The sequence below is a fragment of the Arctopsyche grandis genome, chromosome 12, assembly GCF_051622035.1.
Source record: "Arctopsyche grandis isolate Sample6627 chromosome 12, ASM5162203v2, whole genome shotgun sequence".
Taxonomy (NCBI): Eukaryota; Metazoa; Arthropoda; class Insecta; order Trichoptera; family Hydropsychidae; genus Arctopsyche; species Arctopsyche grandis.
The window spans coordinates 4,128,816-4,146,409 of record NC_135366.1 but is presented as its reverse complement, the minus strand read 5'-3'; the positions used below and the strand labels follow the sequence as shown (position 1 = coordinate 4,146,409).

General features: G+C 35.0%; 2 protein-coding genes and 1 long non-coding RNA gene across 27 annotated transcripts in view; 2 read left to right on the top strand and 1 right to left on the bottom strand.

Annotated features, from left to right (window-relative positions):
• The first annotated feature begins 2,339 nt into the window (after nt 1-2,339).
• On the top strand, nt 2,340-7,858 carry LOC143919982 (transmembrane and coiled-coil domain-containing protein 6). Of its 2 annotated transcripts, XM_077442631.1 has the most exons (6): nt 2,363-2,531; nt 2,774-2,946; nt 3,028-3,170; nt 3,241-3,425; nt 4,511-4,988; nt 7,620-7,858. In XM_077442631.1, the coding sequence occupies exons 1-5, from the start codon at nt 2,404-2,406 to the stop codon at nt 4,971-4,973; spliced, it is 1,092 nt and encodes a 363-aa protein (XP_077298757.1). In that variant the 5' UTR covers nt 2,363-2,403; the 3' UTR covers nt 4,974-4,988; nt 7,620-7,858. The 2 variants fall into 2 exon arrangements, with proteins under 2 accessions (XP_077298756.1, XP_077298757.1); XM_077442630.1 differs by lacking the exon at nt 7,620-7,858 and having other exon boundaries at nt 2,340-2,531; nt 4,511-5,072.
• LOC143919974 (uncharacterized) overlaps nt 6,617-17,594 on the bottom strand; it is a 25,699-nt gene continuing 14,721 nt past the window's right edge. For 8 of the 24 annotated variants that reach the window (XM_077442616.1, XM_077442615.1, XM_077442614.1 and 5 more), the window contains 5 exons: nt 16,695-16,974; nt 12,905-13,068; nt 8,690-8,826; nt 7,602-7,727; nt 6,691-7,523 (listed from right to left, as the gene is read on the bottom strand). In XM_077442616.1, coding sequence (XP_077298742.1) covers nt 7,393-7,523; nt 7,602-7,727; nt 8,690-8,826; nt 12,905-13,068; nt 16,695-16,974 — 838 coding nt within the window. In that variant the 3' untranslated portion in view covers nt 6,691-7,392. Of the gene's footprint in view, nt 7,524-7,601; nt 7,728-8,689; nt 8,827-8,985; nt 9,148-12,904; nt 13,069-16,694; nt 16,975-17,594 lie in introns of all 24 variants that reach the window. The other 16 variants (XM_077442601.1, XM_077442605.1, XM_077442602.1 and 13 more) reach the window with 4 other exon arrangements.
• Nucleotides 16,590-17,594, top strand: part of LOC143919989 (uncharacterized) — a 1,633-nt gene continuing 628 nt past the window's right edge. Inside the window, exon 1 of the long non-coding RNA XR_013261293.1 lies at nt 16,590-17,382. This is a non-coding gene — a long non-coding RNA (uncharacterized LOC143919989). The remainder of the gene's footprint in view (nt 17,383-17,594) is intronic.

Genomic DNA, 17,594 nt, shown 5'->3' with positions numbered 1-17,594 from the left:
ATTATTATTCCTCTTTATTAATGTACATATATAGTACAATTATGTATAGATTAAAAGCTTTTTACATGAAAATTGTATTAAATTTGAATTATTATCAAAATTTCAAATGATTTTAAGCATATTAGAGTCAAATTTACTAAAATCGACTGTGCTTCGTGGAAGAGTGTGCTTTAAATTACTTTGAAGACAAAATATAAATTGGATAAAATTTTGAGACGAGGCGTACGAGGAATTGACTATTTGCTAAAAATGTGAGTAAAGACATATATACATTCGACAAAGAAGTTAATGCTAACATTATAGAACAATAACTAGATGAAACTTGAGTAAAATTAATGTCCGTTCTACTGTTTGTACACGTGGGTTGTACCCTTTTTGCAGACTACATCAACAATTCGTTCCAATCTAATTATGAAACATTAATTCGTTCGAAATTTGTGCGTGTACGGTGGTCCTAATGAAAGTGAAGTAAATCGCGCGTGAAAAAGATCAATGTCGACAAATGGCGCGATCTGCGAAATATTCCCTGTCATTTTCAGCTTCATCGTTTTCTGTCTTTCGCAAAAAAGCAAGCGAAAGGCATTATTTATTATTCGCACTCGATTTACGCTCACGAAAAGAGAATACGGTTTTAATATTCGACTTGTTAGCCATATCGATTTGCCGCCGACAGCTGGATATAATCGCATTTCGCCAAAAACCGAAATAAAGCCCCTCTCTTGTGCGATTTGGTGTGTTGTCACTCAAATAGTGGCACGACAGGGTAAAGAGATAACTCTGAGTTTGGTTTGGTTAGGAAAAAAAACAAAGAAAACCGCACCCCAAATAGCCGTATGTTGGACTTGACACTTAGATAATGAAATAGATTTTGTTTTGAAAATAGACGCTTTATTTACACGTATGTAAAGGGAAAAATTATTATCAAAATCACTCATGATAGTGTCATCACTCAAGACAACACTCGCGAATGACGCAATTCACTATCGAATTTAAAAAGGGAAGCGACATCACGCGAAGACTAACTACTTGTTGTAAAATAGCAAAATGAACCAGATAAAATACACGCAAATAGGGTCGTAAATAACATATGCACAATTAATGTAAGCATTTAATTTTCATTCTAGAAAGGTCAGAGGAGAATTCATAACAATTAGCCACATAAATTTTAAGGTTGAAAGTAAATGTATAAACTGCTGCCACTAACGTTATTATTCATAAAGTGATTCAAATCTAACTTTTAATGATTTTTTTACATGAATTCTATTTAAATGAAGAATCAATCTTTTTTATTGTATTGATCAATATAATATTTGTACAATATATAATAATAAAAAAAAATAACAAATTCATCGTATTGAGAATATCCCTCTTTCTCGTTTCCCCTTTATCCCGACCATCACCATTCTAAGTCCTCCCAGACTAACCTTGGACACTTTACATGGGCAGAGAATGGACTGCCTTTTTATCTTCATTTCTTGCAGGACCTATTTTTCAGTCCAATTTACCATCAAAGAAATTCTCTACATTCATTTTAGCGCTATATTTCGAATGCTTCAGCTTTTCTTTTTTCTATTGCCTTTATTTGCAACCAGCAGCGTGGTCTAGTGGTGAATGTTGAATTATTTCGTACTTGATGTTACGAGTTCGATTCCCGCTAAGTCTCGCTATTGGCCAGACCTTGTTTTGTCAAGGTCGATCGTTTCTTATCAGAATTTGCCAATTTTTCTGATTCAATTGAATTCAATTTTTCATTGAAACGATTCCTGTAAAAATTGGCGTTTCCTTCCCAATTGTCTGTTGCGAACCTTTAGTTATTGTTATATCTTAGGTTTCGCCATATTGCTCACTATAGATGTCTCTGTGGTTGTTTATCGAATATAAAAATTCGTATTGTTACATGAAAGTTGTTCATTGTTATTTATCGTATTAATACGATGTTTGTAATATCTGACCATAGATGTCAGATATTTTTTAGATTTACATGTATCTATGTAATAATTATGTGGACCAGGAAGGCGCATTTGGGGTTTACCTGTTAAGCCTTCCTGGTATATTTGTAAATAAATAAATTTGTTTTTGTTTTGATGTCATGGAAGCGTATCAAAATATCAAGGCTTTTATACGATTTTTATGCACACATCCAAAATATACAAATAAACGAATTTTGATAATTTTTTAGACTTTCTATACAGCGAGTCTTTATAAAAGCTTGACAATATTTTAAATGCATATAAAATAAATTGAACACCGTAAAATATAGAAAATTCGTTAAAAAAAATCATATTTATATCAAATGCACAACAATAAAATATATGTGAATATGCCCGTTAAATATTGTGTTATTTCTTCAAATGTCACAAACGTTCGATTTCAAACGTCAAACGTCAAAACAAGCGGTTTGACATGTCGAATAATAGTGCGCTCGGAGAATTGAGGGCTCGAGAGAAGCAGCAATTGGAAACCAGTCGTCGTCAACAGCGATCTGATGTCATCAACAGTTCCAGACGAGGACTTGGATACACTTCAAACTTGTAAATAACCTTAATAAATATATCCTACCTACTATACCAAAAACATAACCTCTTCTGTAGTATGTGGATTCACACTGCGTAAAAAGATTCCAAGACCTCTTAGAATTAAACATAAGTTTGAGCTTTTAATAAGATCATTTTACTCTCAGCTGGACACCTTCTTAAGTATCTTTGTTAAATCCCTGATTCAGCTTAGATTGATTTTACACACTTATCCTTACCATATCATTTCACCCTTGCAGAAAGTATTCAGTGGAGACCGTCACAAAAATTGCAACAAAATTAAAATCTAAAGGTTCAATCAGTGTAGACGAACTATTGATACTCATGTATGCACTCAGCGAGCACGAAGACCACATATCGTCGTTCTTCAAAATCCACGGAGCAGTGCAGGGTCTTATCAAAGAGCTGACAGGTATGTACCGAAGAAGCAGTAAGTTTTATATATATATATATATATATTAAATATTTGCAAATCTATTCAATAAATTCACAGGTATCGACGCACGCAAGCAACTCATAGCTACTGGTTGTATATGCAACCTTGCACTCGGTCCGACGAAGAGTTGTCTATACTTGGCTAAAAATTGTGGCACTTACCTCATCACATACCTGCAGAGTCAAAACAGACACTTAATGGTAAGCCGGGATTCAATTTATGATTGGCGAATGTTGACGATTGTTGATTGCAATGTTTTGTCACTTTCAGGAATTGTGTACGTGGAGTTTAGGCAACCTATCGGTGAGTGATTCCAAAATAGCCAAGTTACTTGAAGCTCAAGGGTTGCTAGATAATATTATACCGCTGCTCGATGATAGCTACGAGAGTAAGACCGTAGACGGTGCTGCTTATGCGCTCAGTCATTTAGTGTATTCGAATTGTGGTCTATTAACGTAAGTATGAGTTGTTGATAGAGAAATGTTATAATAATAGAAGTGGCTTCAGGCGTTATATTGTTGTCAAGTGAGGAATGTCCACAGACATTCCTAAATAATTTTAGCATCAGTCGTATTTGACGCTTGGTGCTCGACATATGTCCGATAAAAACTTCTCTGTTTGTTTATATTACTCGCAAGATGGGCAAGTGCATCGTTAAAAATTGCACAATGCATTCAAAAACACACAATAAACAACACGGGATACATTTTCATAAGTAAATTGATCATTTAAGTAACATATTATTCAATTAACATCGTAGTTTGACAGTTTTTTAAAAGTGTCATGGCGATCGCCCGCATTCTACATAAAATTTCAGGGGTGGCACCAGAGAAATGTAAAAATTATTTTCAAATAAATTTACAAACATTTCTCTTGGTGGCGCCGAATACTCAATTATATTGTAACGTAGAGATTAGGTGAGTGGACCGATGGTTTACTAGCGCAGATCAACTGATTTGTCGTTCCCGCCAAAATGGCCTCTACGAATGAATGAGCCGTATGCAACGGCCAATGGGATCGCCTGACTCATCGGCCAATAGTTGTTGAGCCCAACGGGTATAAATATGGGGCGCTCTCGGCCTGGAAACCATTCCGACCTGGAGAGCAGACCAATAAACAACTTCTACAAAATTCCTGAGTCTTTCTCTCCGATCTTGGAAGCCCCCTCTTCACGTCCACGCAACAATATTAATAACCAATTATTTAAGTTTAACTAATATAAACATCATTCATTTTATATTGTAGACATTTTTGTTGAAACTATAGTACATTACACGTTAATTTAAGAGTTCCCAAGGACAGACAAATACAAAAAATAATCGGCCAACTGAGAAAAGAAACTGAACCCAACACCACCATATACTCAAATTGTAAATAAATCTACATATATCAAAATAAAACTTTGATTTCTGTAGTGAATATGTGATGACCCTGAGTATGAGGCACTTTTATTATTATAACATTTCTCTAGTTGTTGATATGAAATATTGCGGTAAAACAGGTGCCTGTTTCACTTTTCGTTTGTTATTATATGTATCAGAGATCACCAAATGGAAGAAATAACGCAACGGGCTATATTGTGCCACCGAAACTCAGACCAACTCCTTTGGCTTATATACCTCTTGTCGGACAAAAGCGCTTCTCAACAAGTATTCACGTCGAAGAACTTTTTCAAATTCATCGTAACGGAATTGATTGAAACAGTTCGCAAGCTTTCTCCGTCTGACATGTGCGTTATAAATTGTCTGATCAGGATAGCGGCAAACTTGTGCGACTACGAAGCTTACGAAGACGAGGAATCCTGCAACGTAGTATACACAGATGGTTTTGTAAGCGCTGTCAAAATATTACTATCCAGTGGTAATGTCGACGTAATCAGAGACACTTTATGGCTATTGGGAAACATTTACAATACGTTTCCGAGTTCGCTCGAACGGCAGATCTTATTTTCTGAAATATCCATTACATTGAACGACAGTGTGATTTGTGCGTACATAGATTGAAAAAAACTTGTATATGTATGTTGTTTTCTTTTTTTTTTCAATAATCTTTATTTCGATTATTTATGTGTTGTTTATAATAAACTTTATAAATTCATATAATTTCGATCACATTATTTGATTAACCTATTCAATAATTATATAGAATAATAATAATAATAATAATAAAAATTATCAAGCCATTGTTAGAGACGTAAAATTTGGGAGGAAAAAATAATCAAATCGTACAATGCGTATTAATTAGTTTTTTTTTTTTTTGGTTTTTTTTTTGCTTTAAGCACACAATTTTATTATTTAGACTATTAACGTGTTCCCATTGAATAATTTATATTTCCGCTATCACAAATTTCAATCAAAAAACGAGACAAAGCCATATCGATTGATTGCGAAAACTGTCAAAAACGTGAAGTCGTAGATGTGTGTAACACCGATCAAAATTATTTAATATCATATTTTCAAATCATCTGTTTATATGAATATAAATATATGTAAAATGTATAAAAGCGTGTACTTTACAAGAGTTATTTAGCACATTTATATTCTCTACTCGGTTTTTTTGTTAACATTTCGTGTGGTTCATTTTAAACATTGCTTCCGTCAAATATACGCCGATCACACGAGCAAATCTAAACATTCAGAATATATTAATGCAAAATAAAGTTAAAAAAAAAAAAAAAATTTTAAAGAGGTTGTGGCTATTTGCAGGTACTATATCTTTCTAAAGCCTTCTGCGCATGCGCTTGAGCTTATAATCCGATTATAATTTCTTACATTTAATATATACTAGACTTGTTTAATCAATCGTTCATTATATATGAGGCAAATAAATTTCGCACATTATTATAATAGATTTATATAATTTAGCTAGTTCGCGGCTTGTACTTGTATGTAGGTATTATACGTTGTATATGATAATAATTTTCTAACAATTAATAATATCAACTAATTTGGATTATATTTTTTACTCTACGTCACTTTATGAGTTCGAACTAAATTTTAAAAGGTTTAAAACAAAATTTTAACAGTAAACACGCTGACAGTGACAGTTCACGCGCATGTGCAGAAGGCTTTGCGCCTGTCGCAGATATAGTACCTGCAAATAGCCAATAATTCGCAGATATAATACCTGCAAATAGCCAATAATTTGCAGATATAGTACCTTCAAATAGCCACAACCTTTAAAATATGCTCTAGTGTTCGGCATTGAATGTTTTCATACACGTTTTCAGTGTATATTTGCAAAATACGTGGTTCTTTCGTTGAAACCATAATTTCTAAATCAGATTTTATGGCAACTACCTGTTTATCTCTAATACGTAATGAGTTCTATGTAATATTTTCAAAACATTCGTCAATAGGGTTGCCAACTACGTACAATACATAATTTACTTGTTTCGTAACAAACTGTCCGAGCGATGTTTATCGTCAATATTGTATATATATAAATATATAGGTAAGAACAATATATAAATAAATGACTAAAATATTTATGGGAATTCGAAAGATTATATTAGGTTAATATCTGACGTAATCGGAAAAGTTTGCAACCCTATTAGTTCGACCATCTAGCATTTTCTAAATTTTATATATCCATATATATATAATCATTTAGTGTCTATTTACTTAGTGTTTTTTTTTTTTTTTTTAGTTACTCAAAAAATTTAATTCAATAAGCTTTCGCTCGTTAATATGAAAATTCTACGATGATTTTTTTTTTTTTGTCAACATTTCAAGTGCGTACTTTGCACCGTATTCAATTATAGTTACACATTTACATTTTATATGGACTGTAAGCATTTTTACACAGTGTACTTTTATTATTTTTTTGTTTTTTTGCTGAAATGCTTTCCTCTAAATTATACGTAAGATAATATAAATATATAGAATAATTAATTCATACACAATAGAAATCAATTTCGTCAAATTCAAAGCACTTATATGGTTTCTTTAAATAGCTTGGAAAAAATAATATTTTACAATGATTTTTTTTTGTTTATAAAAAACATCAATATAATATAAAGTTATATTTTAATACTACCTTCATTTTAATATCTCTCTTTTTCACAATTTTTTCTATCACAATCAATTTTGTTTTTTAATATAAAGGCTAATAAAGTATAGCGTATCACACTTTCAAAATAACAAAGAAAAAATGTAAAATGAGATCGTTTATCATGAGAGTGTTGGTCGTTCGCTAAATAAATTTTACAATTAAAAAAAAATTCTAGCATAAACCATAATTCCACTTTGACAATCCCCCCGACTTTAATAGTATATTTTGTTAGTTATTTTTCCATTTTTTTTTTCTTTACTTTAAACCCTTCACGTCTACACGTAATTACTACAGAAAAGTGCAGAATGAAAGTGTTTAAATTATTAAAAAAAAAAAAATTAAAACATCAACACATTAGCTGACCCCCGTCTAAGTCTTATCTTGATGTTTATTGTGACCTCTTTTATTTTTGTACGAATTATTTCTAACGTGATCGTTCACCGCCTCATTCTCTCCTTCGGATAGGTCGGCAGGGGTATTGTAATTCTTGTGCTGGTCATCTACAACGGAAATAAATAAAAAAAACACAATTAACACTGTAAAATAATCAAAAATAAATCATCAACCCTGTAATATACCTTCTCTGTAATTTCTAGGTTCACCGCCACGATGTCCACGTTCGCTATTTCTATAGTAATGATTATTATAACCGTGATTTCCCGCTCCACGCCTAGATTGGTTCTGATTTTGTCCACCCATGTTTCCTAAACAATAAAATTCAATTAAAACAATACTAATAGGAAACAATTTAAACGTCCATTTTACGTGAATTGTTAAATATTGTTTACATGAAATTGTTAAAATATTTGCCGATTTCATGAAATATACAATAGTGAATACTCTTGTGATTTACTTTTGATTTAACCGAATGACATTTCACTATGCATATAAAAAAATGTATTATATTAACCATTATAATGTTCATTTCAAATATAGACTGACAAATTAATTTAATTTAATATCATGAAAAGCGATTCTTATGTATGTAGTAGTGAATGGGAACAATTTAAACGTCTATTTTATGAAATAAATGTGCATTTAAAAAAAATTTCGTACATTACAAAAAATGTGTGTGCATATTTCTAAATGATTACATTAGAAACTTTGCTTCGATCATTGAAAAAAATATTTGCTACTTAAAAAGCGGATGAAATGTGCATTAAAATGACGGATGAACTGTAGCGGCAACGTCGCGAATACCAAAATACCAACCAACCAGACATGATCATCAGTGACCATCATTGTGCAATCAGTTGTCAATTCCAGCGTATTCAGTTGACAGTTGTCAATAGAGCGCGGATTGAGATCGTGCTTTTTCCAGGAATCGGGGCGATTTGGCTCTATTTACAAAGCTAGAGTTCAAAAAAAAAAGGTTCGGCGAACCTTTAACAATGCATTTACAACAATTGAACAATGAACGGCGCGCTCTGGGTCCGCTCTTTAGTTATCAATAGCGGAAGAGTGCAACGTTGCCACTTTTTTGTATCTATTCTAATGCTAAAATCTACTTTTTCGAATGATCGTTTCAATGCACCGAAAATAATGCAAACTTTTAATGCACAAAAATTTTTTTTAAGATACCAAGTATTTTTTCTCAATGTGCAGTTAAATCGCACCAATACTAATACAGTATAAACTGTTGAAAATTTTAACACAAATTCGCTACCATTGTACGGCTGTTGTGAATTCGTTCCTCTCAAGTCGGGTAGACCTGTGTTAACGCCTAAAACTTGGGATAATCCTGAATCGGGTTTCTCATTCAGTCTTCTATTTCCTCGATTCCACACCTGGTAGTCGTTGTTCCTGAAATTACATCAAATTTAGAAGAGCTTCGCACATTCGAACGGCGAAAGTAAGTTCACAAATGTGAAAGACACGTATATATGAATATGGTTATGACGTCAGAGTAACTGGTTTGTTAGTGATGATGTAAAATATGTATATACCAGATTCATATCTTACGGTTTTCGGATAGGCTTTGACTCGGTAACTTTATCGGGGGAGACCTTGGCTCGGCCTATGGAATTTTCGCGTATTTTTAATATATTCGCTTGTACGAAGGACATTTTGGGTTTCGGACATGCAATTTTCGCCGTACTACTTGGGACACTCACTTTCGGTGCTCTGCAATGAGTAACGTTTTGCCAAATCATGAAATCAACGATGCAATCCAAAACTTTGCATCCGATGACTTTAAATTTCAAAAACAGTTATTATGTACAAAGCCATATTTGGATTTACTTCATCAAAGCCGTTGTCAAACGTGAAGATTGCATCAGACCATAAAATCAACTTCAATACAATGAAATGGAATAAAACACGCATAATAAGACTAAACAAACTTCACAATTGACGACGGTTTCATAATACAATATCAATTCAAGAAATTCTATTCAATTTAACTTGAGCTTTTTTCCCAGTGGGTTTTCTAAAAATAAAAAAAAACTCAAGTCTTCATAAATTAACTCCACTGAAACACAGTATGAACTCGGAACAATTTTTGCCACTAAAATTGGACAGAATTCTGCAAAAAGTACCAATCATTTTTATTCTAAGTATATTTTATTCCAAAGTATTTATTCTAACATACATACATACGTTTCGGTGATTATTCCGCACAAATCGATCTCGCACACGTCACTAAAATCTCGATCACGGCACATCTAGCACCCAAAAACTCCGTCAATCGAAAGCTACCCACCCGAACTATTATTCTAACGAGAACTGGAGTGCCAGATTTTTATTTCATTTTTAATCTATACCAGGAAGGCCTAACAGGAATGCGCCTTCCTGGCCAGAAACATTGTACATTTGATACAAGTATTAAACAAAATAAATACATATCTAATATATTTTTAAACAATTCAGTAAATACATATCAATTAACATTTACAAATACATTAATGTTCAGATTTGTAAATTTACAGCATAATATAGCGAAATTCGAGATTGCTGAAAACTCAAAATTTGCGAAAAAATTGGTAAGGTTGCCAATTTGTTGGAATCGTTTCAATGAATGAAAATCAGATAAATTGGCAAACTATGATAGGAAACGATCGACCTGGAGTCACAAATCCAAGGTCAGCCCAGCAGAAACCAGTGGAATTTGAACCACTGTCATCATATGCTAACCACTAGTTTACATATTCTGCTTGTTATATTCCGTATTCGTGATTTTCGTGGCAACGATTGTCGTGTGTGCGATCGCGATGTGCGAAATAATCCGTTTACCCATGCATACATGGCTTAATTAAAAAAATTTATACAAAAAATTGCAATTATCAAATGATTTGAATACTTCTTAAAACAATCCAACTGTAGGTTAGATCTGCATTTGATTAAGATATTTAAGTAGAATTAACACAATTGAATAAACAGTTTAAGGTTATAGGTTAGGTTTTCATTTTATCAAGATACAGCCAGATTGAACTGGCAGCCATTTTGCCACAATTTAACTAACCTAAAAACCTATAAAATGCTTCATCATCATCTAGAGCCGCTCAATAACTGCTTATCCAACACACTTCCACTCGTTTATATTCTGCGCAACTCTCCACATCCATCTCACTCCACACATTTTCCTTATTTCGTCTACCCATCTTCCCTGTGGTCTTCCTTTTACTCTTTTGCACTCTCTCGGGTACCATTCTAGCACTCCTTTTGTCCACCTTTCGTCCATTCATCTAGCCACGTGGCCGCCCATTGCCATTTCAATCTCTTCACTCTATCCCAGTGGCTCTTAACCTTGTTGGAGGTACTGAACCCCACCAGTTTCATATGCGTATTCACCGAACCCTTCTTAACCTTTCCACCGCGTACGACTACTATACATGTCCTAGCGACCATGCCCTCAGCGCGTGAGACACGCATAGATGTCTTGGAAGTTCTAACCTGTATAAGAGCCGTCTATTGTGTTAAAATTTTATAACTTGGTTGAAAATATTACTAAATGTATACTTTACCAAATTCAATAGATGGCAGTAGTAAAAAAAAATAAATATAGGTTGTAAAATTCAAAAAAATATTACAACCTATATTTATAGTCGAAAACGCGATAGCAAAATCCGCAAAAAAGCAGCCGCGTACAGGGCATGTTCGCTAAATTTGGTGACGCGGGCAAAGGGTTAATTGTAATCCTTCTTAATTGGCACCCGAATCATATGATTCGGGTGTGTGTCTTGACTTCCGCCGAACCCCTGAGACTGACTCACCGAACCCCTGGGGTTCGATCGAACCCAGGTTAAGAACCACTGCTCTATCCACTATATCCACTACTATTATCATACTTCTCATATTCCACTTCCTGTCTTTCCTCGTTATGCCGAGCATACAGCGCTCCATACTTCTTTGAGTGCATTGGACTTTATGTCGCATCTTGACGTTCAATGTCCAAGTTTTACATCTTACGTCATCTCTGGCAAAACATTCATTGATCGAGTAGCATTTTTGATTTAAAAACAATATTCATTCGTCCAAATGCACTCCATCCTAGGGTGCTTCTTTGGTATGCGGTCTACCTTAGCATGCGATCTACCTTTGAATCGCAGTCGACTATTTTTTTTTATATGTATCGTAGCAACGGTCCCACAATGTTGTCGAAGCATTTCTATCAAAATATCGTCAGCAGCGACGAAAATACCGACCCTAACAATCCAATCATTAAAGAATAGGGCCAACCCTAACCTAACATAACCTAACCCTTAAATAAATAGGTGTTTGCTGCTAAGATATATTTTTTTTAAGTTTTATTTCATCAATATTTTCAAAAAAAAAAAACATATCTTAGCAGCCAACACCTATGTATTTAAAGGTCAGGTTAGGTTAGGTTTTTTTATATGTATCGTAGCAACGACCCATAATGTTGTCGAAGCATTTCTATCAAAATATAGTCAGCAGCGACGAAAATACCGACCCTAACAACCTAATCTTAAATAAATAGGGCCAACCCTAACTTAACCTAACCTAACCTGACCCTTAAATAAATAGATGTTGGCTGCTAAGATATGTTTTTTTTTTAAGTTTTATTTCATCAATACTTTCACAAAAAAAAACATATCTTAGCAGCCAACGCCTATTTATTCAAAGGTCAGGTTAGGTTAGGTTAAGGTGGAGTTGGCCCTATTCGTTTAAGATTAGGTTATTTGGGTCTGTATTAGCCAGCAGCATAGCTCGGTTGTTAAGCTTCTGCTTAGCGTCGTGAGGTGCCGGGTTCGATCCCAGGGCCGGGCCTCGAGTGAAAATGAATTTTTCAGAGTATGCTGCAGGTTAGACCTGGATTTGTGACTCCAAGTTGATCGTTTCCTATCAGAGTTTGCCAATTTTCTCTGATTTCATTGTTGAAACGGTTCCCGGTAAACATTGGCCAAAATCCTTTCTATATATATACAATATGTCACCAATAATTTGTGTTTGATTAATGTGCAATAAATAAGTTTGTGTACGATTTGATAGATGTCTCATTGATTTGCGAGTTTTTCAGTTACTTATATAATGAATAAAAAATGCTGCAATATTTGTAATTGGCCAGGAAGGCGCATTGGGGTTGCCTGTAATGCCTTCCTGGTATGTGTTGTCATAAAAAAAAATTATTCAGTCTCACTGTGACACGCGAGAACTGAGACAGTGAGACCGCATATTAAAGTAAACACGTGAAGGTAGATCGCATACTAAAGTAGATATGTGAAGGTAGACCGCACACTAAAGTAGCACCCCATCCTTAGTATCATACGTCTCTTTATTTCTTCTTCTTTACTACCGGACATGTCAATTATTTGACCTAAAATGCTTATGATCATATTATTCAAAATTAAAACTAATATCGGCGTTCCGAGTTCACAATATGCTCCAAACAACTGGCACACCGTTGAACGTGCACACTCACTCTCTCTGTTGAGAAGATCCTTGCTGCTGCCAGAACGGTTGTTGGTTCGCCTGCAGCGGGGGAAACCTCTGATGAGGTGGACCGGTCCGATGATTGCCACCACCCCGGCCGCCTCCTCCGCTCCCCCGACCTCCGGCACTCAGCGACGCTTTAATCGATTGCAGCTGAAATGTGCATAAACATATGATAGTGGTATAATTGCAGAATTAATTGCACACCCGATCCAACTTAACTCCTCATTATGAATTATAGTATTTTCAAACAGTCAAACTTGATTAGTAGTAGTATTTTGAATATATTATGTTATTGTTTTAATTCACACATACATATAAACATGCACACAATTTGTACACTTCTACATATACACTATATACATTTATTAGTAAATATACATATGTGTTAATTTGTTTTTTTTTTTATTATTCACTATTTGAACATCTCATACTCAAATACCTACAGAATGATAATTCTTTCATCAGTATGCATAATAATATGTACTTGTATTACTCTTTCTAATGATCCGCTGCTATTTTATTTACAAGGATGGGTTTAAAGTTATCTGCAATGTTTATATAAAAATTATATTACCTTTCAGGGTTATCATTTTAAGCAATTCAATTCGTATTTTCGGTTGGACTAAATATTAGATAAAATTCTTACGTTGTGATAAACACAAATTTGTTACGGAACGATGATATTTTAGCAGCTATTTAATTCACTATTTGTTAGGGGCTAATTAATTGACCTGAAATAAAATATTGACCTTGAACGGTGTTTTAATGAAACTGCTCAGTCAAAATTCAAAGTAATCTCCATTACTCTTCCATTTGTCTCTGTTTTGAGACTCAACCATCTTCTAATTTCATCCACCCATCTCGCTTGTAGCATTCCTTGCACTCTTTTACATCCTCTCGGGTACCATTCAAGTACTTCTTTCATCCATCTATCATCTGTTATTACTTTATTTTTGTATGTAATTCTGTGATTTGTTTCTTATCTCTTCTCATTATGCCGAGAATACAGCATTCCATACTTATTTGACTTACTTGCATTACATACATTACATTGTATTGAACTTTCAATTCACAAGTGTTACATCCATATCCATCTGTCATCTTTTGCAAAACATATTGATCGAAAATATTTTTCTTTAGGCGAAATGGCATTTTGGATTTTAAAACAGCGTTTATTCGCACAATTAAATTTCATCCTTATCTGACATGTCAATGATTACAATTGTATAAAGACGGAAAAATTGTCCTGGTTGTGGAAAATTAAAAACTGGACTCCAGAAGTGACCTCTATGGAGAAAATATTCCACGCCGCAACAAGTCAGGAACAATTTCAAGCAGTTTAAAATTGAGAAGAGGCTGACGCCTGAATCGAATATGCCATAAGAATCAATGCCGAAGTGCCGGCCCTGATGGGAAAACATGTCGAAGTACTCAAAAATGTGAAAAGCCGCAAGTTAGAGTATCTTGGGTGTGATGCGGAACCAGAAATACGATCTCCAGCGCCTAGTAATCTAGGGAAGGATTGTAAGCCAACTCAGCTGGAGTCGGTGGGAAATATTATGGTTGAAGAATCTTCGGCAGTGATACAACCTCAGCACCCAAGTACTATTTAGAGGAGCCGTGGACAGAGTACGGATGAGAATTCGAGTTGCCAACGTTCTAAGAGGAGAAGACACATAGAGAAGATAGATTTCATAAAACGATAGTTGAATGATAATTTCAACAGAGTCCTATAGGCAAGTCTATCTTGATTGGAACATGTTCTTAACCCTTTGAGTGCTGACGTCTTTTTTGTTGAGAAAGCCCGCCACGCTGACAATTTCGCCAACATTTCCAACTAGAATTATTTAGAAATCCAATAGAAGGCAGGTATAAAAAAATTGTAGCTAATCCAAACAAACCATAGACCACCACCCTAGATAACTACCGCTGAGGATTTCAAGTCTTGTAAAGGTGAGTTTAGACTCTCTAATATATCTTACAACAATATAAAATAAACAAAAGAAATCTATTAATGACTGTATTTTTCCAAAACTAGTTCCATCTCCTTCACTGTTGTTAAAATGTAACACTCACAATCTAAATGCCAAGCCACAATCTAAAATACTCAGCAGTTAGGGATTTCCATTGGGTAATTCTGCTATCGTTATAAATTCAAAAATTCCGGTGTCAACCAGTCTTCATAAACATTGACACGGATTACACGACCCATGTTCAATGCTGCCTGGAAAGGCTTAGCGGGTAGTATTCTTGTTTATTTTTTACATACTCAAAAAACAACGCCGATCGGCATTGGTCAGCATTCAAAAGGTTTAATGAATATATTTTCCCAAAACTAGTTCCATCTTCTTCATTGTTGTTAAAATGTAACACTCACAATCTAAAATACTCAGCAGCTAGGGATTTCCATTGGGTAATTCTGCTATCGTTATAAATTCAGAAATTCCGGTGTAAACCAATCTTCATAAACATTGACACGGATTACACGACCCATGTTCAAAGCTACCTGGAAAGCCTTAGCGGGTAGTATTCTAGTTTATTTTTTACATACTCAAAAAACAACGCCAATTGGCATTGGTCCGCATTCAAAGGGTTAATGAATATATTTTGCCAAAACTAGTTCCATCTTCTTCATTGTTGTTAAAATGTAAAACTCACAATCTAAATGCCAAGCCACAATATAAAATACTCAGCAGCTAGGGATTTCCATCGAGAAATTCTGCTATGGTTATAAATTCAAAAATTCCGGTGTCAACCAGTCTTCATAAACATTGACACGGATTACACGACCCATGTTCAAAGCTACCTGGAAAGCCTTAGCGGGTAGTATTCTAGTTTATTTTTTACATAGTCAAAAATCAACGCCGATCGGCATTGGTCAGCATTCAAAGGGTTAATGAATATATTTTCCCAAAACTAGTTCCATCTTCTTCATTGGTGTTAAAATGTAACACTCACAATCTAAATGCCAAGCCACAATCTAAAATACTCAGCAGCTAGGGATTTCCATTGGGTAGTTCTGCTATCGTTATAAATTCAGAAATTCCGGTGTAAACCAATCTTCATAAACATTGACACGGATTACACGACCCATGTTCAATGCTACCTGGAAAGCCTTAGCGGGTAGTATACTTGTTTATTTTTTACATAGTCAAAAATCAACGCCGATCGGCATTGGTCAGCATTCAAAGGGTTAATGAATATATTTTCCCAAAACTAGTTCCATCTTCTTCATTGTTGTTAAAATGTAACACTCACAATCTAAAATACTCAGCATTTAGGGATTTCCATTGGGTAGTTCTGCTATCGTTATAAATTCAGAAATTCCGGTGTAAACCAATCTTCATAAACATTGACACGGATTACACGACCCATGTTCAATGCTACCTGGAAAGCCTTAGCGGGTAGTATACTTGTTTATTTTTTACATAGTCAAAAATCAACGCCGATCGGCGTTGGTCAGCATTAAAAGGCTTAACTGAAATTCCAACTTTGTTTCACCGCAATCATTTCACTATACAACATTGCAGATAAGCTACCACCCCTCCTAGTAGTATGCATTTACTTACCTTAACCACCGACAACAACGTTACCGTTTCAAAGACAAACATAAAAAAAAACTGTACATGTGTGTTTTTAGTAGCGGACATTGACATCGTGCCCGTAATGTTATACATGGAGTTGTTGTTGCTTTAGTTAGATTGTTGGTTAAAATGGAGAGAGCAATACAATAAATATTAGGTTATACGTGTACTGGGACGCGCGCGCACACGTACATAGCGAGCGGCGATGGGCGCAGGTGAGCTCTCAAACAAAAGGTTGGTGACGCCGTGTGAAGTGACTCGCTGAGGACAGTCGGCCGGAGCCAGTACCTCTCTTCGCTGCTCATCAGTTTCAGCGCGCAGCCTCCGTACGAGTCGTTCGGCCTCCTCCAGACGGGTCTGCAGTCTACCGGCTTCCTCGCCGCCGTCGATGCCCGCCTCCGTTCCACTACGCGACTCTACCATCGCTGCTTGCCGACCACATTGTTGCGTCGCCCACTGCTCTTCTTGGACCCTGGAAGCGAAAACGTCACACAATCAACCAAGGCATACACAAAACACATCAACGCAGGGACCAATTCAGAAAAGTATCCGAGTATCGGACATGATATAATATCATTCATTACAGATGCATTTCAACATTCACCGCATTTAAATACCGAATTAACTTGTCTGAAGAAAACAAAGGCAAAATTGTAACTACATATAAGTTTGTACATAAAGATCTGAGGCCTCATTACCTTCGCCTGAAGATACCAGCTACATCTCAGTCTTTCAATCTCAACCAAGGCATACACAAAACACATCAACACATGGATCAATTCAGAATAGTATCCGAGTATCGGACATGATATAATATCATTGATTACAGATGCATCTCAAGTAGTTAAATACCGACTTCACTTGTTGGAAGAAAACAAAGGCAAAATTGTAACTACATATAAGTTTGTACATATAATTGAAATATATTGTATATGTATATATATCATAGATCTGAGGCCTCATTATCTTCGCCTGAAGGTTCCAGCTACATCTCAGTCTTTCAATCTCAACCAAGGCATACACAAAACACATCAACACATGGATCAATTCAGAATAGTATCCGAGTATCGGACATGATATAATATCATTGAT

What these genes read in the sequence shown, in the direction of transcription:
- LOC143919982 (XM_077442631.1), top strand. Translation starts at nt 2,404, where the DNA reads ATGTCGAATAATAGTGCGCTCGGAGAATTGAGGGCTCGAGAGAAGCAG. An exon ending in TCTTATCAAAGAGCTGACAG is followed by an intron (nt 2,947 to 3,027) that starts GTATGTACCGAA and finishes ATAAATTCACAG; the next exon opens with GTATCGACGCACGCAAGCAA. An exon ending in GTCAAAACAGACACTTAATG is followed by an intron (nt 3,171 to 3,240) that starts GTAAGCCGGGAT and finishes TGTCACTTTCAG; the next exon opens with GAATTGTGTACGTGGAGTTT.